The sequence below is a fragment of the Zophobas morio genome, unplaced genomic scaffold (assembly GCF_036711695.1).
Source record: "Zophobas morio isolate AGI-343-1 ecotype UQ-CSIRO unplaced genomic scaffold, CSIRO_AGI_Zmor_V1 ptg000322l, whole genome shotgun sequence".
Taxonomy (NCBI): Eukaryota; Metazoa; Arthropoda; class Insecta; order Coleoptera; family Tenebrionidae; genus Zophobas; species Zophobas morio.
In genome coordinates this window covers 118,227-141,230 of record NW_026972426.1, presented here as the reverse complement: position 1 = coordinate 141,230, position 23,004 = coordinate 118,227, and the positions used below count along the sequence as shown (strand labels likewise).

The window sequence follows — 23,004 nt, the reverse complement described above, 5'->3', positions numbered from 1 at the left end:
CGGAAAGTGGTAGCGTCGTTAGATGTTTTTTGTCGGGAAACGATCTAGAACTCGGCGAACAACTTTTTTAAATGGTGCGGTTTGGCCACTAGCTAGCGGGAGGCCTCCACAATAGATCGCGTTGATCGCGGTGTTTTCGGCGGCCTAGACCAAGACCATAAATGACGAGACACTCGCACTGATGACATTTACTCTACCATCTCTATGATTACGAGCTTTCTTTCTCAATAAAGCTAAGAATCGCGTTGTCTTGGTCAGAGCTTCCTCAAAATCGGTAATAGCGTTGTCTAAGTTCCTTTGCTGAGATGAAAATTTCATTGGTCCGCAGGATCAAAGGGAGTATAGATATAGAGCGGAGTAACCTTAACTTTTCTTTTATTTATTTGGAATTTTTGACTTAATTTCATCTAATTTATTCACGCTGCTACAAATTATGCTGCTCATCTATCTAGTTCCGTAGTCAATTCGGTTTCCTAACATTAATCAAATAAGGCGACGTGTCTGAAACCCAAAAACCATTGCAAAGTTGCCGTAATGTCGCTGCTTTCGCTAGTTAGCTTTTTTTGCACTAATGACGAACATTGAATGCACTGGAAGTGTAAGAGATATTTGGGGCAACAGTAGAGGCGAATTAAACATTGTGTTGTGGCAGAGAAAATAGATCGGCTAACGCAGGCCTTCGCGGGTAAAATTTGCAGCAGAAATGGTGGACATGTGCACCCTTACGCAATTTGCACACTTGAAAAACTGACTTGTGCTTTAGCGCACTACACATTTTAGTAATCCTTGCAACATATGACGCACGGAGGGAACAGGCAATGACACTGCCAACGCGAATGCTTGCGAAGCTGTCCACCCTGGTTTTAAAACAAAAAATGCACCCGAAGTGTATGCACCAGTTAATTGTCAAAATTTTTCTAGAATTAAAGTCAGAGTTAACGTCATACGTATTAGGTCTCACTACTAATAATCTTCTGTACCCTTAATTTGGGTGTTCATTTTTTGGAGTCGTGGGGAATCTGGCGCCCCTTGCATTTAGGGTCGCTGGAAGAGGCTACTTCCTCCCTTGGAGATTGAGGCGTTTGCAAAGGACAAACTTAAAAGACTTGTCCTTTGGTAAAAAGTGGAAGCGCCTCAGTGCATTTTATGCACTTCGAAAAATCTTGACTTGCTTAAGTTTTACTAATTGGAAATCACCTGAGATTTTTTATTTTCGAGGGTTTGGAGGAAATTCAGCGACAAAGAGTAAATTGTTGTTGCCGAGGATAATACGGGCATTAATAAGAATACTACCCAACGCTACCTTAGCAGAGAGTTCATTAAGGTCCACTCTACTAAAAAATATACCAACACTAACATATACTGAATAACATACACATACACTGAAACAAAAAGCTAACCACACGGAAATGAAATCTTAAGACAGATCAATTAACATCATCAACTAATACTTAAAATAAACACACTATTAAACTTTTTGACATGAACTATGCTAACCAATAACTATTATATACAAATATGGTAATGATCGAGTCTAACATTGTTCTTCAACGAAATCGAATAAACGTTAATTCGAAAAATCATTACTTTTAATCCAAACAAACATTCATAAATGAATTTTTTTTAACTTTTGGAAAAAGTATATAAATGGCTTGCTCGCCTATAATATAATTGCCTTTAAAACGAATAGAAAGACCTTTTATGCTGAGGAGGAAAAAACCACTTATCTGGCCTCGCCTGATGTCAGCTATATGAGCTTACAGCATACGATTTAGTTGACACCAAATTTATTGAAACATTTTAATTAATATATTAATTTTTTTGGAGAATATATATAAAATTTTACGATTAATGAATCAGAGGGTTTTTCTCTTTAAGTTTGTTTTATTGCCAGCATTGTGCGCTGGGTTTTTTACCCTTGCTCTCGTTTACTATCTACGGACTAGCAATTTATAGAAGTATCGCAGAGGATTTGGTTTGAAGAAAATCCTTGTAGACAAACTAACTAAAGCTCCATAAATATTACAACAGTTAACTTTAATAAGCTTGACTTGGAGCATGTAAAAAGGGTTCATGACGTTGTCGATAGCGCCCTTTCTAAAATGAAAGTCCTTTGCAATATGCTCCACGTCAGAGGAAAAATATCGAAAATCATTGAGTCGATTAATGTTAAAAAACTAAAAATCTCGATTCCTGGAAAACTCTAAAAAATACTTAACAACAAAATCTCTTAGGTAGATTAGAAATAGCATGAGCCCTCTTTTCAGAACTCTTCGTCCTCAACCTCTAATAACTTGCAGAGGTGTTTTCATTCCAAAGTATATGGCAGGAAAAGTCATTTAGTTAATAAATTTCGTTCTATCAGACTTATGTTGTTCCTGAAAAAGTGTCAGAAGCGGTTATCCTCAAGAGGTTACAATAATCGTTTCTAAAAAAAAAAAATTAACGATAATCAATTCGGCTTCAAACAGAACACTACAAGTTATCAGCTTTTAAGGTTTCTGAGCACGTAACTAAAGTCTTTAGTGATAAAAAAAAGTTAACAGTAACCGTATTCTTGTATCGAAAAGGTGTTATCGTAATATGGGTTGCTGTGCATGGTAGTTGAATAAGACATACCAATTTCGTTGATAACATTTTTGCACCCGTTTCTTCTTAATCCGGAGGTTTATAGCCAAAATAGGCGAGGTGAAAGTTAATTCCATTCATAAAGACTAACTGCCGGGATCTTTATTGTCACCCTCACTGTTCATAATATAAGTATCCGATAACCCAGATTGAGCACAGTTTTTATCGCTCCATATGCTGACGACCTCGTCCTTTATTTTAGTTCTTTTAGTTCTCAGTCACCACCTTAAGCTACCCGGCGGATTGATTACATGAAAAATGAATATAAACCTATTATAAAGCAGTATTGTAATCTAGAAGACGAAAACCCCCCAACATTCTAAAACACTATTTGGCCACATTATCCCGTGGAAGATTCATACCAAGTACCTAGGTGTTAAAATAGATAACAAGTTTACTTGGAAAACTCATGTGGGTTATGTCATAATGAAAGCGGATGATGAGGCAAGTTCGTATTACCCTCTCTGCCGCTAAATCGTAACAAACTTCTCCTCTACACGGTGTATATACAAACGATATTCCGTGTGCCCTAATAGCTTGGGCCTATTTTTCGTAGGAAAACCTTTAAAGAGTACGATTATTCCAAGGAAGATGATTGCGAATGATTACTTATGCTTCTTGGTTTTGAGCAATAGTAAGCTACATAGAGACTGTTAGTTGGAACCTATAGATACCCTTAAAATAAATCTCTAAATGAATGCAGTCAACACACCAATATATGCTGGAAGCTAAAATACGATCTCAGGTGGTATACTAAATACAAGCACCGATATGTACTAGTCAAAAGCTAGTAAAAAAATATATTGGGAAGCTAGGAAGGTATAAACTGAATAATGTCTTATTGTTCATAAGCTAGTACCCGCGACCTATTTTTTTTTTCTTAGTGGTCAAGATTAAGCAGTTAAGGATTTTGTGACCTCTCATTTAGAATGTCATGTTTATCGTTCTAGCCCTTACTGTTTTGGTGCTACTAGTATCGGTCTCTAATTACTATATATGTTGCTATTATAAATTTTTAACACTCAGGTTTTTAGCGTCATTACTAGGAGTTATCTATACGTCTTTGTTATTTCTACAAATATATTACAATTATTAACTATCACTCTATTAATTACTATCATTGTAAGTTTTATTAATATTATTGATGTTACTGTTATTAATTTTAAATAAAATTTGAGTGCCATTTTTTGATATTAGTACAAAGATGTGCCCCCATTATAACTTTTTCTTCACAGTGCTAAGGTTCGTTAAGTAGTTGGCGACTGAGCAAAGAAGTACTATTATATAGTTAAAAGGGGATTCACAGATGGTCCCCTTGAAAATTTAGTTAATTTTCGATACTTCAATATCCTTTGGTTGTGTATATACAATAATTGTTTATTTGGAATCACCCAGTAATTACCAGTAAATTGCATCTGCCTTCTGCTGGTCGACTCCCAGTTAATGTAGGGCCGATTGTGCTTAAAAATTTCATATAAACCATTAGACAAGTGCAAGTTTGAAAGTGAACTTTTAATAGCTATTCTGTAGTGCCGACTAAATAACTGGGAATATATATGCTTCTTATTATTATTACCTTCTTAGCAATGCGCATTTAACTTATAAACTTGGTTAGTCTTATAGGGTCTATACTTTAAACTTAATTTAACGGGCACTAACATTTTTGTTGCCCAATAAGGTTATAGCAAGCCAATCCCCTGGCAGGAGGAATTAGGTTTCGTTATATTCTTCATAATCAAGAATTTCTTTACTTTTGTGCTTGACTGTTCTGCTTAACTCTCTGTTATACCCTATTTTGTTCTTATAGTTTTATTTTAATATAATTTGTCTTTTCATATATTCTGTTTTTACTACTTTTGTTTTAGGTTGCCTCAATATTTTTATCACGTTTCTCGCTCTTTTAATCTCCATAGAACGTTATAACCTTTACTTGGATCATAACTTAACTGTTTTTACTGTTTCATCTCTAGTTACCCTCCAATTTGTTTTTAAATGACTTTGGGTTAGTATGTTTACCCGTTCTGTTATAGTATTTTTGGAATCACTTTAAAATACCTACGGGTTTCTGTATTCACCCTTAAGAGTGTTTGTAAAACCAAGTATTGGCGAACAGTCGCAACAGATTATTTTGGCACTTAAAATGCACAGTAAACCCAAGCAGAAGAGTACAGGTTAAAAGAGGACGAATTAACGCTTGGTACCTTGTTACCTAGTTTTTTTTATGAAACTTGCTCTTTAAAAGAAGTCCAAATTTTTTTTTGCCGCAGCCAGTCTTCTCGCCTTGCTTAGTAAGTAATCACGTTTCTTGCATTTTTCATATTAAGAATGCTGCTGTCAAACATTTAACTTTACTAAAATTCTACTCATCTGAACTTTAATTTTAGATCCTTCCGTAGACACTGCATTCTAAAAGGTCGTTTTATTACTTGGGAACCAATACCGATTCTAAAGCCAACTACGATGTGACCGTAGAATAGTTAAATCGTTGTCAGGTTGCTTTTTGCTATTCCAAGAGGAATGTTTTTAAACAGCGACAATAGCTGAGACAGTGTTTTTTAACCTCATGTATCAAGTAACTTTTAAAGTAAATTCCTATAAGGGAGCACATATGCTGCAGTTATTTCAGTTCTTCCGTGGGCAACCGCTAAGATGAAATAATCTTTAATATTATAATTCAGCTCAATGCGGGGATTGCACTCAACTCGAAAGAACAATTAAACACCCCTTTATTGTTATATCATTTCTTAAGCATGTTATTATACTTTCTTTTAACAAACTCACCAAATTTTCTCAAATTGTTGCAAATTTCATGAGCATTCCAAAAAAATTATTTAGAGCCGAAGTGTTGAAAGTTTCGAATAGTTCATTTTGTAAGTCGTTATAACATTTCACTTAATCTGCCAGCTGAGTGGAAAGCAGCATAACAAATTTAGTAGTATGGATTGGTCTATCTATTTTTTAAGTAATTACAAGAATGAGAGTTTCCAAAAAGGTCCACTTTTTTGTTAGAGGGTTCCGAGTTTACTATATTTATATCGCCAATAAGAGTTTTTTCTCCTATTTTTAAAGCTTGCAGCTTTACTCTTCAAATTACTTTCTGTTCTTTGCGTTAACGGTCCTTTGCATCGATCGTTTCAAAAAAAAATACACGCAACCTTTATAGTTAGTTCTACAGTCCCTCCCCCCCCATCTACAGTTAGCACATGCACAAATTAGAATTCAGCGGAGGTCCCTCGTGAGGGAAATGTTCTTATCGACATTTACACTGTGCTTTTTCATGTTTAAAACGACCATATGAGAAACAGGGGTAGCACTTAATAATAAAGCTCTTTCCCACAAAGTTGCTCTAATCCATAAAAAATATATTTATCAGATTAAATAGCTTACATAAAACAAGGGATTTTTCACGTAGTGATCCCTTTTCCAACCTCAATACTTTGTTGAGAATAAATTCTAGATCTTCTAGGTTATCAGAAAAAATGCTTTCAACTAGTTCTATGATAAAACTTTTTACTGCTGGATTTAAAAACTATTCTTCAGGCAGTTAAGAGTATAATCGCATTTTTTGGCGTCAAAAAGCTCCAAATATCTACATAGTCACCTAAGGAAGAGGCCAAATTTTAATTGTAACCTTACTTATAGTTAAATTGGTATTTTAATGTTCCTAATAAATTTTTTTTTTGGCCATTAGCCTTTTTCTCTAACTTTTTGTTGGTTGTCTAGTTCTTTATCTACTTTTATAAGGTATTCAACATCTGAAATATTTTCAACATAAATAGCAGTAAACCTTCTAAGCTTTTTAATTAGAGTTAGAAACTTTTCATACGTGTTAAAGTTAGTTAAATTAAACAAAAATATTTAAGAATATTCTACGTCTCTTCTGATTTCCATTTTTTCATTTTTCCCTCAACTGCCAGTTTTTTTTAGCATAGTGTGCTCTTCTCTCCGTTTTCAAAATCTTTGAAAAAAAATGGAATAATGAAAGTATTTATTAGTAATTAATATGTAAATAAGTAAAATACAGCAAAACGGTAACAAAAAGTTATGGGTGTTGGTCACACCGAAAACCTGTGAGTTTGAGTTCCCCAAGTGGTCAACCTCTACTAAACAGCTACACGTGAAAATTTAAGAAAGCTGTCTTTGAATATAGTTCACTTTTTAAAGTTTATCACCTAACAGATGTCGCTAGTTTGATGTCGACGTAAAATGGTGTGTGCTAAATGTGCTGTTTAAATCTGATACCATACTTTATTTTACTTAATGTAGTTTTAATAAAAACTAGTTAAGAAGGCAGTTAAGGCTCCGGAAAGAATATCTTTATAAGAAAGCTATAGAATACGATAAAAAGCAAAGAAAAAAGAAAAAAGAAATTTTATTGAAAGCAATAAAAGGTATTAAAAAATGTCGTTTTGTAAATTAGCTTTTAAGCTTGTAATTCTATATATTATGTTTTAATTCTCTTATGCAAGATGAAAAAGCAATTCCCCCTGAAATTAGAAAGGAAGAAGCTGAATTAAGGCACGAGATTGAACTAGAAGATGAGAATACGTCAAGTAATGTTTTTACTTTATAATTTTTTTAAAGTATTTTCTGTAAGGAATGTAAATTTATTCTAAAGCTGTTTATGAAGCCTTATTTAAACCTACGTTGATCTTAGAACTAAAGGACCACATCGATGATGAATACGCTTTTGCAGGCGTTAAAGATCCCCGAATCGTCATCACTACGGCCAGAGATCCATCATCTCGTCTAGCCCAGTTTGCTAAGGTGTTTAAAATCAAATTTACGTACTGCTTTACTTGTTAGAAATTAGTAGGTAGCTTGCTAAACGACTTCTTTTTCCCTTCAATTTGGCTTACTTATCTTATGTATTCTATAAACATATCAATTAAGGAAGTAAAGCTTATATTTCCTAATTCTCAACGGGTGAACAGAGGAAATTATGTTTTAAAAGACTTGGTAAATGTTTGCAAGAGTAACGAGGTTTCTGATCTTTTAGTGCTACACGAACACCGAGGGGAACCTGGTAGTATTTAAATTTATAACGCGGTAGTTATAATTGGTATTTTAAACGCAGACGGCTTGGCCGTATGCCATCTGCCGTACGGACCCACCGCCTACTTTACGCTTTCGAACGTCGTTATGCGCCACGATGTGCGCGAGTTGACTTCAAAGATATCAGAGGCGTACCCTCACTTAATATTCGAAAATTTTCAGACTTCTCTTGGTAAAAGAGTAAGCCATATGTAACTAGCCTACTAGCCTTTCTTATTTTTTAAAATGCAGGTCGTCAATATATTTAAATATTTGTTCCCCGTACCAAATAATTCCAAAAGGATAGTGACTTTCTCTAATAGTGATGATATTATTTCTTTTAGGTAGGATTTTCTTTAAAACTTTTTTACTTTTTTAACGTCTTCCTCAGGCATCACATCTACTCTAAAAACGGCCATGGAGGTGTTGATATAAAGGAAGTCGGCCCTCGAATGGAATTAAAACGTAAACTACCGCTTTTTAGCCTTTCTCAGCTTTATTACTTGTTCTCTTTACAGTGTACCAAATAAGGCTAGGTACCATTGACCAAACCGAAGCAGACGTCGAATGGGTAGCTCGCCCGTACATGACAACAACAAAGAAACGTTCTTTTTTATAAACTATCTAAATCCACAGAAATCGCAAAGGGAAATAAAGAAAGCTAGTAAAAGGCTTTATTTAGTTTAGCTTCCAAGGCATATCCCTTTTTACTTTAACCCACCCATCCTTAGGCAGTTGGCTCTTTAGCATTACCATGAAGCTACCAGTTATATGTTAAAGTAAGAAAGTATCCCATATCGCCTAGCAGCACTAACTTACTCTTTTTGCGAAAATTGTGAGTCATCAAAACCGTAAATCGATCGAGCAAAATCGTTAACAAAACGGAAGATGGCAGAGGCCGGCATGTAAGAGTTTTCCTATAATTTAAAGTCTTAGCATGATAGAAAGAATAGCCTTATTTCTCTGGTATCATACCACGTATCTTTCGTGCACCAGCAGTATTAAGTCGTGACAAGCCTCTCCTCAATTTTAAGAACTACATAAGTAAAGATAAGCCTGGTGTACTTGACGAAAATAATACCTTCTTTGGTTAAAGGAGGCTGAATATAAGGCGTGCTTACGAAACAGTAGCCTAACCTAATTGTTATAAAGATAATTGACGTAATATATATTTAATCTCAGTTGCAACCTTTGCAGAACACGATGCCTTAGATTAGAACTCATTATTTCATCTTCAACTGAATGTTTGTTTGTTTCTGCAAAGACATACAATTTTTTGTACTCCCCACAATTTTTCTTTTTTCAGATTGTGACTCTATAATACTCAAAGCATGCTTTATAATTTTATTGTAATACTTAAATTACAACGTAAGGAACAGAAATTTGGTTATTGTTACCTCGTGCAAACACGAAACAATGCCCTTCCGTCTGTGTTCTCTGCCACAAATAAGATACGAAACCAGCCCTACGTTTTCGTTAGGGTAATATTCGAATACAGCACCAGCTAAAATTTTGCACAGACAGGGAATTGGTTCTTTATTAATAGAGTAACTAGAACTTTTTTTCTCAAAAAAAGGATCGCTGATGCTAGAATCAAAAACTTTATTCATAATAACATCCTCGTCAATTCCGTTTATATATGAAAAATGAGGCCTTTTTTCAATGGGCAATAAACTATTGTACTTTATTGCATGCAAAAGGCAAGGTTCGGAGTTGTTAAGGTTAGTAAAATCTAAGGTCAGAAGAACGTGCAATTCAGGCATCTTGAAATTACTTGTAGCTTTTTCAAGCAGCAGGCAGCTTTCTAAAGTCTACATTACTAAAAAGCTAAGCATACAAAACTAATTCATAAAAGAAGTAAACCTCATAGTTGTCTAGCTCGTGTGCAATAGGGAAATTAGGAATCAATAGCTCTTGATAAAACTTTTTAAGAAGGATTTTACAGAAGCTTTTACGTAAGTTTATTAATAAAAAAAGGTTTTCTCCCTCTACCGGGGTTATCTTTGTAAAGGACATAGGTAACAACCTTAATCGGTCTCTAAAGCTTTTAAATCCCTAGTTTCCTGGAATGTATCTGCTCCAGCGCAGCATGATCATCTGCCACGTGACTAAGTTACACATTTGGTTCGTTGAAAGTTAGAGGGCGTACGCCTACTTTAGTGAACTATATGCGTCTGTTAATACATAGCTAGCAACTACTCACATAAACCAGACTAAGAATTTATAAAGTATTATAAGGTTTGTAAATACTCGCTTATATAACGCAAATTATGTTAAAGGGTGAAGGGTAAAGCAGGTTTATAAACCTGTTTCTGCTTCCTTTTCCAAAAAAAGACAACAAAGCGTGGGCCAATAAAAAAGTTCTTGGAAAAACAATCATATATATAGTACTGAACAACCATTTACATTATAAAAACATATTATGAGCGTTGGCGTATGGTTTATATCCGCTTGGAGGCATTAAAATTATTTTTAGAAAATTAACCCCTTTTTTTGAAAACAAATAATATAATATATAATGATCTATAGGTTACAACTAGGATCCATGTCATTGAAGATGACTCCATTTAGTGTACCCGCGTCGAGATTTTTTCAGTAGTAATTAATTTCCTCGAACCGAAGCCTTAGTGGTATGGTGGAGTTAATAAATTTTTATATTACTTCTTAAGTAAATTAATTAATAGTTTATACCTCGGCTGTAATAATGTTGTATGGCTAACGAAAAAAAAGAAAAAAATCAAAAAGTAAGGTAGTGTTTAGTTATTTTTACACACCTTAAAGAAGCAGGAAATCGTTTATTAAGTTAACATGACCTAAAAAAATTTTTAACGGAAAAACAAAAGTAACCAAGTGAGTGCCCTACTATAAACCTTAGCAAACTTTACTCAACGTAGAGCAAATATATTTTTTATCCTTAGGCAATATAAGGAATGCAACCTAAAAAAATATTATCTAACAGATCTAACAATATAAAGATATTAATATAAAGACAAGCATTTATACTAAAATTCCTAACTCCTCAAGTGGGGAGTGCTGGTTAAGCGTTAAACCTACCTATAGAACTGGAGCATAGTATGTCAGTAATAGAAAAATAAAGGAAGTTATAGATTTTGTATCTTTGCTCTCTCTTTTTCTTTTTTAAATATTTTCTTGCGGTTTTTGTCTCCTTAGTATATTATTAATCTTTTTTAGTTACTTGACCTTTTTATTAAGTTTAATTATCTACACACATTTAATGTTTGTTTATTTATATTTCTTTTACATAAAAATAATTAAAAAACCTATTAATAAACCTATTTTGGCGATGTAACTCCTTGTTCCTGTTATTTAGCCACATAAAGTATAGGCCCTTCAAAGTTAAAACAGCAGTGATGCTGCCGAGGGCTTTCACATAGCTCTACGATTTTACAGTTTCACGGGCAGCTGACGCGATCTAAAGGTTTCACTGAGGTCAAGTGTAGGGCCATCAACACAGCGGCATTCGACGGGTCGACAACGAGGATCAGAATTTTAGTTGTACACGAGGTATATAGGAGCATGGGTTTCTGTTCTTTTTTTTAAAAACTGTCACTGTTACCATAGATTTGGCGAGGCATTTTAAAACTTAAAAGTATTGAATAACTACAAAGGTAAATAATACAAACTACAACTCATGTAAAGATTAATTATTTTTGGAAGGCTTACAAACTGAATATGAGGGTTTACCTCAGCGGACTATTGACCCAAGCGACCTTCGGCCGAAATCTCTCTGTGAAGCAAGATACTGCCTAAAAGTTTTGTGCAAGGTTTGGAAAAGCACTTATTATTTAGATAGTCACCGAAAAGGGTATATAGTTTTACAAGTATATTTTGAATGTGGAAACAAACCTACAGTAGCCTTTTTAAGGATTTATGCAGGTGCGAATAATACACCTAATTTTTATGTCTAGGATCTAATTACCTTACAGCACGGCGTAAGTTTTGAGTAACTGAGGATAACTATTAATTATTTACTAGGTAGTTTTTAAAATAATTGCATTAATATGTATAGTATATATATTAATAAAATATGTGGCTCGTTCATTTTCCTTTTCCGCTCTTTCTTCTTTTTGGTGTTTAACGGGGCTTCGTTGGTGTAGTTTTTGTTTGTCTAGAGGACCAGCGGTATTGTTAAGGTATTAGTTTTAGTCTAGAGGGCTAGAACAAAGACCAAAGTTTAGCGGGCGTTTTTGTAGAAGTTGATAAATAACTTAGTAGTCCAGAGGAAAGCTAAAGAAAACACTAAGTTTTACTTGATATTTTAGACAAATCAAGAAAATTTTATTAAAACAGATTAAGATATTAATGCTCTGTGAGGTCCACGAGTTCCATTTTCAAAGGCAGACAAGAATCTTAAGAGGTAGGCTCCTGAATCTTTGAGCTGGCCTTGGTTCTAAGTAAGAGGTCGTGGGTTTTAGAAGGTGTTAAAGAAAGAAAGGTCCGATCCTTGAATCTCTGAGATACCACCCTAATTCAGTGAGCTGTAGGGCCCTGAATAACTTGCCACTTATAAGAATGGGGGAGTGTCGAAGTTGTGTACCCTTATAACGGATTAATTGCACTCAACTGGGGGCGTCCTCTCTCGAAATTGCGATTAATTACGACAGTTTGAAAGTTTTTTGCTTTACTGATTAGGAGAAATTTGATATTAGTAACGTTTGAAGTTAGTTTTTAATATAGTTTAGTAATAACTTAACAATATAGTAACAAATTTATTTAACTAATAGATAATAATAACAAACCTTTTTTTGTAGTAAAATTGATATAAAGATAGTAATTACTTTATTATAAACATTGTATAATAATGTATTAGTAAGATGGGCTTCACAGAAAAGCTAAAAACTTGTGGTCAGTTCCTAAACTGGATGATTGAGATTTAGTCGTGTCTTAATAAAAAGAGAGCTTCCGACGCTCACTACAAAATTTCTTTTAATGACGCGACGCAGACAGCGATCGCTTGGGACGCCATAATCTCGAGTATTGACCCAAGCCTGTTTTCCGTTGTCAGAAATATAAAAGGCCAAATGGTCAAAGCAGAAACAGAAGTATGGAGCCACCACAGAGGCCAATGAAGGTAAATTACATGGGGGGAAGTAGAAAAAATTAAGACGAATCTTAAAATAACAGCAATCAAATTTGATTTGGTGAAAGTTAAAAGCTGGCAAATCTGTTGCAGTTTTAGAAGACACTAAATTGGTTGGAAAGAAAGGTTAAAGGCACATTCCAATACCGTTTAAATTACAGAAGATATGACACCTTGAAAATTCGACAGCTCTGTTAATGCTTTTCCAAATGGTGGCCTTTGGAGCTTGTTTATAAGCAATGTGCTCCTCAAAGGTAATTTTTGGAGAAGATGACTTATAGATCCGTCACTAAACTAGCGAAGGGCTGGCAAGTCACTTACCTTGAAGTTGACGGTTTTCATGAAGCTTCGGAGTCGGGGACGATGGGTAAATGAAAACCCAAAACTATAAAGAAGGTATAGTCCTAATAATGGATTAAAGAAAACCTGCGCACTGTGCTAGATTGATACTCAGCAACAAGCCTGCGCAAGGTGCAAAAAATTTGGTCACTTTGAAGATCGATGACCATATTAATACAATATGGGTTGGCATATTAAGAGTCTGTGCGAGGCAAGATTTAATGGAAAAATATTTAACGTACTTAAACCAGATAAATCCGCTTATAATGCTCGCACCCGCCGTCACCAAAGATAAATTTTTTAAGTATTTACTCTCCTTACCCACATGGCAGCAATATTTTAGATTCTGGCACCAGTTGCCATACATTAATGATTCAAATCTGATTAAAAACTTTAGGCCTGTTGACGAGTTAGTACAAGGCCTTTCAGAAACCGTCGAGGACAAGGAAGAGGGCGCATACAATAACGTCAGGTCCTTATTTATCCCCTCAAATCTCTATATTTAAACTAACGTGGGTAAATTATATAACAAAAGGAAAGCAGTACTTTTTTATAATTACAGTGCTTTAATGTTAAATGATGATGAAACGCTAACTAATTTTTATCCATTGCCGAACATTTGGAGATAGCTCAAAGAGGCTGCAACGGGACTTTAAAATGAAATTTGAAATTGCATGTCTTGTTAGATCGAAACTGGAACCATGAAATATTGGGTCACATTGGAGTTACTATATCACCGGATATTTTTGCGGAGAATGAAACTAGAATGTAAATTTATAGAAGAAAATATATCTTGTTTTATATGTAACGAAGCCAATATAAGGTCAGAAAAGGTTAAAACTTAGTAAAGAGTATTCCTCCTTTAGTATTTAAAAAGAAATGGATATTGCTTTACACGGGGCTTATCCGTTACCATTTTAAACTGAATGGGCTATTACGATTATATGCAAACAAACTAACGAGCAATTAAGCTGATGTTTCAGTTGTTGTAGCGAACTTTTTAGATACTATATTGGGTAATAGGTATGACATGGAAAATTCCATCGAGGAAGTGTACCGAGTTACCCCGACTCATGACATTCTATTTGCAAACTCGGAGATATAACTCCTACCTACACAGTGCCTAACAGACCGTCACATAATCCCATTGTGGAGAGATGGAACAGTTTATTGAAATATATGACGAAGTCTATGCTTCTAGGAGCCACTTTACTAGCAATTTTGGGCTGAAGTCATGAACTACGCAGCTTTTATCCTAAATCAAAAATTAAATGCCTGGGAAAAAATTTTACCATGCTGACCCGACTTGAGAAAGTAGAAAAATATGGTACACAAGTAATCATTCAGTGGGATACTTATGAATAATGGCACAAAAGGAATTCTTCAAAGGCCATCCCCGTATTCCTGTGGGAATAGTTACCATAATCATAAAACCGCTACTAATAAACTAGTTAAGAGTAAAAGTTTTAGGGATTTTCTCTAAGTCATATACCAACGAAAAATGTTTTAATCCTTTTACTAATAAGATAAGTAGTTAGTTCTATAATCAATGTTGGAAAAAAGTAGAGTGATGAAGAAGTGAGAGCGGAATATTAAGATAAAGAAGATTAGCCCAATCTTGACACTGATACCCTAACATGCAATTGCACCTAATTAGCAATTGAAGTGGAATTTAAAAACAACGGACAACGATAAAGTGTTAAGGTACAATGTACAGTTTCGGAATTTAAAAGGAGCAGATATATAGTAATTTTCAAAATCAGAGATATTGAACTTAAACCTCTAACTTTCACGGAAATTGAAAAGTATGTATCACATAACGAACAAGAAACATTACTAGATGAAAAAATGGCGTTTATCAACGCCCCAAGAACTAAGAGCTTATGAGAGGAATGAAACTTGGTTAGTCGTTTATGCAACAGTTCTTTATTACTAGTTTTTCCAGTTAAATTATATACCATTAGATTTTATAAACAGGTTTAAAATCTTTTATTATTCTGTTATTAATAGTTATTAATTATGTCATAAATTGTTATTGATTTTATTATAAATTGAATTATCCTACATTTAAATTTTTATATTTTAATTTAGACAATAAGAAGTTCAAACCCGTTTGAATGACACCGTATGGCATTATATAATTAAAGAAGACGACACTTATAAATCTTGACTTTGTTTTAGAGGTTTTTCACAGGTTCATGGCACAAATTTTTATGACGTTATGAGTCTTGTAATCTCTAGGTAAACGGCTCGTTTACTTTCAGTTCTCGCTCATCATTATGCTTTAGAACAACCCAATTTGATTTTAACAATGCTTACGTTAACGCCAACTTGTAGTAAATATATTAGTAAACAAATACCTATTGGGTTTGATCTTATCTACAAGGAAACTTACAATAAGTGTCTATCCCTTAATAAATCTTTGTATGGAACGGAACAAGCGGGTTACAAATGGCCTGAGTTATTTAAATTTAAATCAAAAGGAATAGGTTTTAATTAATTCAAGAATGAGTAATGCGTTTTTTACAGTATTGAAAGCCGTTTCCAAAGCATTCTCTTTATATAGTGGACGATTTGAGGGTTTTTACTAACAAACGCTTCAAAAACACGAGAATCACTTAAGTTAATAGGAAAGGAAGTGTTAAATGAAAACTTTATTCATTTTTCAAATTAAAGAAATAGGGAACAAATTATTAATAATAAGAAATTCATGATAACCAACATCTTACAAGAGTTTGGAATGACCACCACCAAGTCCACTGTGGGTTCTATGGGTAATGGAGCCCTTGAAAACTTGGGCCTTATTATGAAATATACGCAAGCAACCTACAGATACATTAAACAAAACTAAACCGAATAAAAACATCATTAACTAATATTTTTAAGATAAACCCGATTTTAAACATTTGGCAGGGGCTAGGTAAACCAAATATTTATTATAACAACTATGGTAATTATCGACTATGACACATCTTTGAAACGTAACCTAATTAAACATATTTATCCAAGTAATCAAATTTAACACAAATAAATATACATAAATAGTAATGGCCTCTCAACCTTTTGTAGAGGTATGGATATATAAACGGATTGATTGCCCATAATAAATAACTCCCGTACTCCTCACCGTATTAAGCTCCACTACGCCTAACTGCCCTAATAAGAATTTCATAGGAGCCTTGCTATATCTCACAAGCGACATTAGGTCATATATTGCTACTTCATTACATGTTGACGCAATAACCTAAGGCTTATGGAATACCAACACCTAGGTAGCAGCTAAGCAAGTTCTCAGATACTCAAGGAGGACGAAACCTCTTAAACTGATGACTAAACGAAGCTAATTTATAAGGGTCACAGTATATTTTGATGCAAGTCATGCATCTGAACACGATTTAGAAAGTAGAAGTGGTATCATTATAATTATAAATGGGTGCCTAGTTGTTTGGAGTTCAAGCGTCAGAACATAACCGAGTCTTGCGTAGTCAGCCGAGGTTTATAAGTTGCCCTTGCATCGTGCATTCGGTACGCCATATGGTTAAAAGACCTTACATGGACAACCAGTCGGCTATACAATTTGCTTAGGGATATAGCGCTAGTAAATTGTCCCGGTGTAACTTAAGGTCAACTTGTTAAGGAATGCTTGAAAGACGGCGAGCTTATATATATCGCTCTGGGGATATGCTTGCAGATATGCCCTAAAGATATTATATGGAAAGAAATATATTGAATTTTGTAAGAGAATAGTGTTTTTAAGAAAATAGCCAAGGTTGTGGCGATGAGGGATGAAGGGGAAGAGTTTCGAATTAATCACCTCTTAGAACAAAACACGGATTTTAAGTTTGAATAACCGGTGATTAGTATAAAGTTAGACTATTGCCCTCAAAAACTCTGCAGGGCACCCGCCCCCCATTAGTAATACTACGGCGATATAAAATTGTCACGTTATATACTAAAAAGATGACCTGACGTTTTCTTTTCTTGAGGACGCGGAGCTTTTATTTGCTGGGTTGTACAATGGATGGCTGTGATGAGTAATGGAATTTTTTTTAGTTTAACTGTAGATATTGTTTGTATATAACAAAATTGTTACATTAAATGATATTCGCTAGTTATCCTCAAGTGATATTATCTTTTTAATATTAATATATATATTTTAAGTTAATATTTGAATACTTTATTTAATAGATTATTTGAAAAGACACAATACTTTCGGCCAAATTGTCTTAAAATTGAAAATGATGCTTTTTCTCAAAAAGGCTTAGTGGATAGCGATGTTCATAGTTCTAGAGTGTGTACAAAAGGCAGCTACTACCAGCTAGATAACTTTAACTAAAAGATACCTTCTTTAGGAACATTTGTCTAAACTTAAATTTAATTTTATTGAACATCAAACGAAGCAATTATTCATATCAAGTATTAATAATCAATTGAAAGACTTTAACAAAAGTGTTAAGGCTCTTTTCGGTATTTTGTTATTTCAGTGGCTTTCCCCCTCTCGTTTAGAGTATCAACAACTAAAGTTTACCTTGCTTAGTTACCGTCTCTCTTTGACTTCTATAAATTCATCACCTCCTTATTATTTCCTTTATATATAATTTAATTTTATAGAAAGTACGCTAATTTTGGATTATTATAACTAAAGCAATACAATATTTTATTTTTTTAAATAAAAATCTAAGTAATAAAATTTATAGAAGTAATAAGATTATTATGTTATAACATTCACTACCACTTCAAATATAAAATTATAGTTGTTGTGTATACTGAGCAACTACTTCAAACTATTAACCGTAGAACACGAAATTAAACTTATTAAGGAGGAGATCAAATTATTCAAAGATAAAAATCTTTTTGTAAAAACCGCTATTGAGAAATTTGCCGAGGAGATTGGATATAGTATTATATCTAGTATTTTTTTAGTAATATTTATTTAACCCCTTTTTCAAAGATTTCGAGATTTGTAATTTTGAATTGGAGCGGTTTAAAATTTTGTATAACAAAGCTAAAGAACTTGTTCGTGTTCTTATACCTTTATTAAAACTAGTAATGTATGGATTATTTTATAGGAAGTTAAAATTCGAGGTCAGAGACAGAATGAAATTAAAGCTTTAACCATCGGAGGAAAGGTTTTAAGCTTCCTTAATATAATAAATAATAAATATGTTAAAAGTTGTGATTAAAAATTTTACTTATTTAAAACGTTCAGTATGAGCCCAAAAATATTTTGTGTACTTCATTTTTCCTCATTTTAGTTCTCAAAAATCATAACTTTTTTGGTAATTTCAAGAAAATGAATTATTTAATTTTAACAATTCAAAAAGTTTATTCATTTTTATTTAGAATATACATAAAACTCATTTTTATTTTTATTTATAATAATAATTAGTAGCTTCAAAAGTACTAGCTCTTTATAATTATTTATAAAGGTTTTATCACGTTTATTAGTTTATCTTGTTATCTTTTTATTATTATATAACTCTTTTCAGTTTTGTTATTAAAATTGATTTCTTTTAAAATTTATTTGTGCACTAAGTCGTTATTTTTTGATATATATGCAAATGTACGGCGTTACATACGCGTAATATATCAATTAATGAGGAAAGGTTGTAGTTTTGTAAATGATATTGTTCACGTGGAAAATTTTACAGAAATATGTACTTTATATGACTTTTTTAAATTTTTACTCTTTAAGCTTATATTTTTTGTTAGAAAATTTCTTTTATGTCCATTTTTTTTCTTATCAAAAATAGTAGTTAATTAACGTTTACAGTATTAATAACATTAGCTTATTAGTTTATTTTAAGATTTGAAAACTTTATATATGTACAGAATTTAATATTTCATTTTTTATATATATAGTTTATATTTTATATTATTTTGATTTTTCAACCTTTTATAAAATGACGTTTATCTTTAATTTTTTAGTTTCTTTAATTGTAATAAAGTCCTCACTTTACTTAAAGTTCAGATTTCTTTATTAAAAACTACATTGTCAAACCATTTAAATAAAACACAGAACATAATTAATTTCTTTTCTTTTCTTAAGTACTGTTATTATTGCTAAGTGTATGTAACCTTACGTAACCTTCTAACAGAGTTAACAATTGTATGATTTTTTAACTATTATTTTTGGGTTTTAAAATTTGAAATACCAGTAAATATTGATTTTTTTATTTTTTATTTGAAAAATTAAACCTTATAAACTGTCGAGCGTATTGTTTGGGGACGGTGGGCCTTTCTTCTGAACTCAAAAAATTAGTTACGACCTAATCATAAACATTCGGTAGTTGTGGTGCGAGCCCCTATAAATGAGCAATATTGTAGTGTTTATTATATAGTGTGCAATTAATTCATACAAGTAGAAGTAAATATAATGAAATTTAATGGCGTGCTAAATTTTTAAAAAAATTAAAGCTTGTAAGTCAAGTACAAAGTTGTTTACTTTAAGTTTTGCATATATTTAAGGTGTTTAGTACATGATTCATAATGAAGTATACTTTAACTATCACATTGTGAACATTAATAGAAAAAGAATTTCTTGGTTACTATATATAACAATTTATTGTTTAAAGGCTTTTACGTTAACGACGGCCTCAAGGGTTCTAGATTCTCAAGCGCGAAGTATGCATGAATTAAAGGAGCGGCAAGAAAGATTGGACTTGGAAAACAAACGTTTGGAGGCTCTAATAAAGCAGGAAACTTCTAACAAACAGCGATTGCTGTAAATTTATTATTTAAATATATATAGTTTCCTCTAAGATTATTATACCTGAAATTGTATATTTTGACAATATATCAAGTATTTCTTATTGCTAATAACTTTTTACTAAGATTGTTAAGCTTTATTAATTGCAAGGTATTTACACCCCATTGTTAAAAATAGAAATAATTTTTCTAAGAAAAAAGTTAATAAATAAATAATAATCATGTTTAAAAGAGACACTACCCAGCCACTTGTAGAAAAGCTGGAGAAAGAAAAAGCTTCTTGTAATATAGAATTTATTGAAAAGTTGAAAAACATGGAAGATTGGTTTTGATTAAGATAACAATACCTATATTATTAATACTAATACTAATAATAATTATTAATTATAATAAAACTACTTATAATATAGGTACAAAAAGGTCATTAAAGTGAACCAATCAACTGCCCAGGCAACCATAATAGCGAATCGAGATCATGTGGTCGTTAACTGTTACTGTGACAACACTCATACGGCTGAACGAGTTACTTATCAAGTTCGCATAGACATTAATAGCAATACGAGAAAAATGAAAGACATAATGGTAAGTAATAATATTTATAATGTAATAATAAACTATTATAGTAAAGAACTGCATTTAAGGTACTTTATTTAAAAAGTTTTTTTTATTATACTAACTTTATATCCTTCTTTTTGTCTTAAAAAAGTTAAGAAAGTATGAAAATATGAGAGTACTATTACTCTTTTATTTTGTTTACACTATATTTTCTTGTGAAAATACTTTTACTAAACTAATTAGTTTATTAATCTGGTGTGGTTTAGTTAATTCCGAACCTTGTTGACATCCAAATTACCAAAACATGTGCCATTAAAATTGACGATGTGGCATTTTTACTTCGAGAAATTAAGCATAAAATCCAAAGAAACTTAATTGTTGCGGCGGAAGTAGAAGTCTTAAAAGACGTGTATCTCTTTTGTTCATAATTATTTTATATTATTATGTAATCTTATAATATAATTTTTACCATCAGCATACTCTATTATAAACTTTTTGTGTGTATGTTTTTACTTCCCTTTATACTAATACTATGTTTTAAAATTAATTTTTTTTACCTGAAATTGGTATCCTTATGTATAACCTTAACCGAACGATCTTATATACTTGTATATATTTTACCATTATCGTTGCTACCGTGTATTCTTTTTAAAGCTAAAATTATTTTGTAATAAAATTCAAGAAGCCTTTTTTAAATATTTAACTATAATATAAAAAGATATAAAATAGAATGGAACCGTTCAAATTTAATAATATACCACTTGGATGATGGAACTCGCTATGAACTTCTCATCGTTGATTCCTTTCCCGGTTATTATTACTATTATTATAAAATTATGTAAATCTATTTTATATACAATATTGCTTCATATAGCAATATTACTGTAGTATTTAAGTTTTTTTTTTAAATAATGAAAGCAGTGTTTTAATTTTTTTATGAATTGTTAAATTTTTTCTATATAAACGTTGAATTTGCTAGATTCATATAGTTTCATATATTATTGTTCTTAAAGTATAAAAAGTTTATAATTTTCTGATTTGAAAAAATAAAAAAATATATTAACTTTTATGTCATATAAGTTTATAGGACCAGCTATTATAATACAATAATTTAACTTTTTAATTTAAGATAATATGTAATAGTAAGAACAAATTATAATTATATATAAACTTGAAGTAATTATTATAATTTATATTTCTGTTACTAATTATAGTTTTATAACAAACTAATCAATTATGAAAGTAACTGCTCTTTTATGTTAACTAATTTTTTAAATATTTAAATTTAAAAAAAAAAATAAATATAAAAATTGCTATTTGATTTGTATTGGAATAAGAATAATAGCTTTGAATGTAGTAATATAAAAATAAATAAAATTCCGTTATTGATGAATAATTTCAAAATAGTTAATACTGTCCAAAAATAATTACTTGTTTTTTTAGCTTTCTAAAAGTGAATAACCTTATTTGAAAATTTATAATAAAAAAATTTTATTTAATGACATTTTATATCAGTTTTTGTATTAAGGATAGTTAGTAGCTGTACTCATCATAACATGTAACTGGAAAAATCTACACTAGTTGTCATCATGCTATACAGCAATTGAATAATAAAAATATTAAGATAGTAGCATAATAAAATGTTTAAATGGTTATTACATATAAATTAAATACTAATATAGAAAATAAAATATTAATAAAATTTAGTTATGAAGTATACACCAAAAGTAATTTCAGAATACATATAAAAAAGTAAATTATAAAATATAAATCATTAGTTTTAATAATATACATTTTTATCGTTATGAAATATATTCACAGGTCAACTTTACTCGGTAAGCTTGCCCGCACACAGTATGCAACTTAACTTCGAACAGAAAAACTTTTTATTGGTTTATCTCTTTCTTTTATGTAATTGTTATCCTTTCCATCCTGTAATATTCGCTATAGTTTAGTTTTTATTCCTTTCTTAGCTAACTTCTTTTTTATATCATTTTAATTATACATTATATAAATTATTCACAAAAAGATTTATATTTTTGGGTATATTTTTTAAGATTATTTAGTACAGTTATTTATTTAAATTAATTTATATAACACTTGATGTTTTAATACTATATTATAATATAGTTAGTAAACCTCTAAATCTTGTGAAATAATTATTAATTAATGTAACTTATTCTCTGTATAAGTATTGGTATTTAGTAACTGGACCATTATTAAAATGAAAACATTTTTTATATAACTATCACAGAATAAGTTTCAGGGAGAATCTATTGAAGGTTGTCTTGATGCTATATTAGAACTTCATAAGTAAATGCGCATATATTATTATTAAGTTAATATTGGAGAGGTATTATAAATATAATAATTGATTAGATTTATCAAAATTAAAAACGAGTGAAGGGAATTTTACGCCTCTCTGCTTTCGTAATAAAAAAGTTTTAATTTTTTTTTTGCCTATTTGCGGATGTTAATTATGCAAATGTAGAAAGGAAGCTACATTAACTTTAATAACTTGTATTGTTAAATGCTTTTTAGCATTGTGAAAGCGAGTGCAGTATTGTAAATTACTTTGAAGATGTACTATAATCTAAAGTAATCGCCCAAACGTTAAGGGGTTAGAGGTATTTAATACT

General features: G+C 31.6%; 3 protein-coding genes and 2 long non-coding RNA genes across 5 annotated transcripts; 3 read left to right on the top strand and 2 right to left on the bottom strand.

Annotated features, from left to right (window-relative positions):
- Positions 1-6,170: 6,170 nt before the first annotated feature.
- Positions 6,171-6,671, bottom strand: LOC135119938 (uncharacterized). The gene is made up of 3 exons (XR_010278434.1): positions 6,651-6,671; positions 6,502-6,586; positions 6,171-6,229 (listed from the first exon to the last, which is right to left on the bottom strand). It is a non-coding gene; the product is annotated as an uncharacterized LOC135119938 (long non-coding RNA).
- Positions 6,672-6,822: 151 nt separating this feature from the next.
- On the top strand, positions 6,823-8,281 carry LOC135119957 (U3 small nucleolar ribonucleoprotein protein IMP4-like). Its single transcript, XM_064044328.1, has 9 exons — positions 6,823-6,837; positions 6,911-7,019; positions 7,098-7,181; positions 7,286-7,395; positions 7,522-7,654; positions 7,706-7,863; positions 7,915-8,006; positions 8,054-8,127; positions 8,181-8,281. Exons 1-9 carry the CDS (start codon positions 6,835-6,837, stop codon positions 8,279-8,281), a joined length of 864 nt encoding a protein of 287 aa, XP_063900398.1. The 5' UTR covers positions 6,823-6,834.
- A 59-nt stretch (positions 8,282-8,340) lies between these two features.
- LOC135119949 (uncharacterized) lies at positions 8,341-9,202 on the bottom strand. Its single transcript, XM_064044320.1, has 6 exons — positions 9,060-9,202; positions 8,852-8,996; positions 8,744-8,799; positions 8,638-8,681; positions 8,482-8,579; positions 8,341-8,422 (listed from the first exon to the last, which is right to left on the bottom strand). The coding sequence occupies exons 2-6, from the start codon at positions 8,884-8,886 to the stop codon at positions 8,341-8,343; spliced, it is 315 nt and encodes a 104-aa protein (XP_063900390.1). The 5' UTR covers positions 8,887-8,996; positions 9,060-9,202.
- Positions 9,203-17,092: 7,890 nt separating this feature from the next.
- On the top strand, positions 17,093-17,501 carry LOC135119945 (uncharacterized). Its single transcript, XR_010278443.1, has 3 exons — positions 17,093-17,136; positions 17,291-17,393; positions 17,455-17,501. It is a non-coding gene; the product is annotated as an uncharacterized LOC135119945 (long non-coding RNA).
- A 433-nt stretch (positions 17,502-17,934) lies between these two features.
- On the top strand, positions 17,935-22,769 carry LOC135119948 (uncharacterized). The gene is made up of 11 exons (XM_064044319.1): positions 17,935-18,001; positions 18,054-18,118; positions 18,172-18,231; positions 19,678-19,826; positions 20,043-20,135; positions 20,221-20,392; positions 20,632-20,774; positions 21,084-21,175; positions 22,187-22,257; positions 22,620-22,678; positions 22,745-22,769. Exons 4-11 carry the CDS (start codon positions 19,729-19,731, stop codon positions 22,767-22,769), a joined length of 753 nt encoding a protein of 250 aa, XP_063900389.1. The 5' UTR covers positions 17,935-18,001; positions 18,054-18,118; positions 18,172-18,231; positions 19,678-19,728.
- Positions 22,770-23,004: the final 235 nt, after the last annotated feature.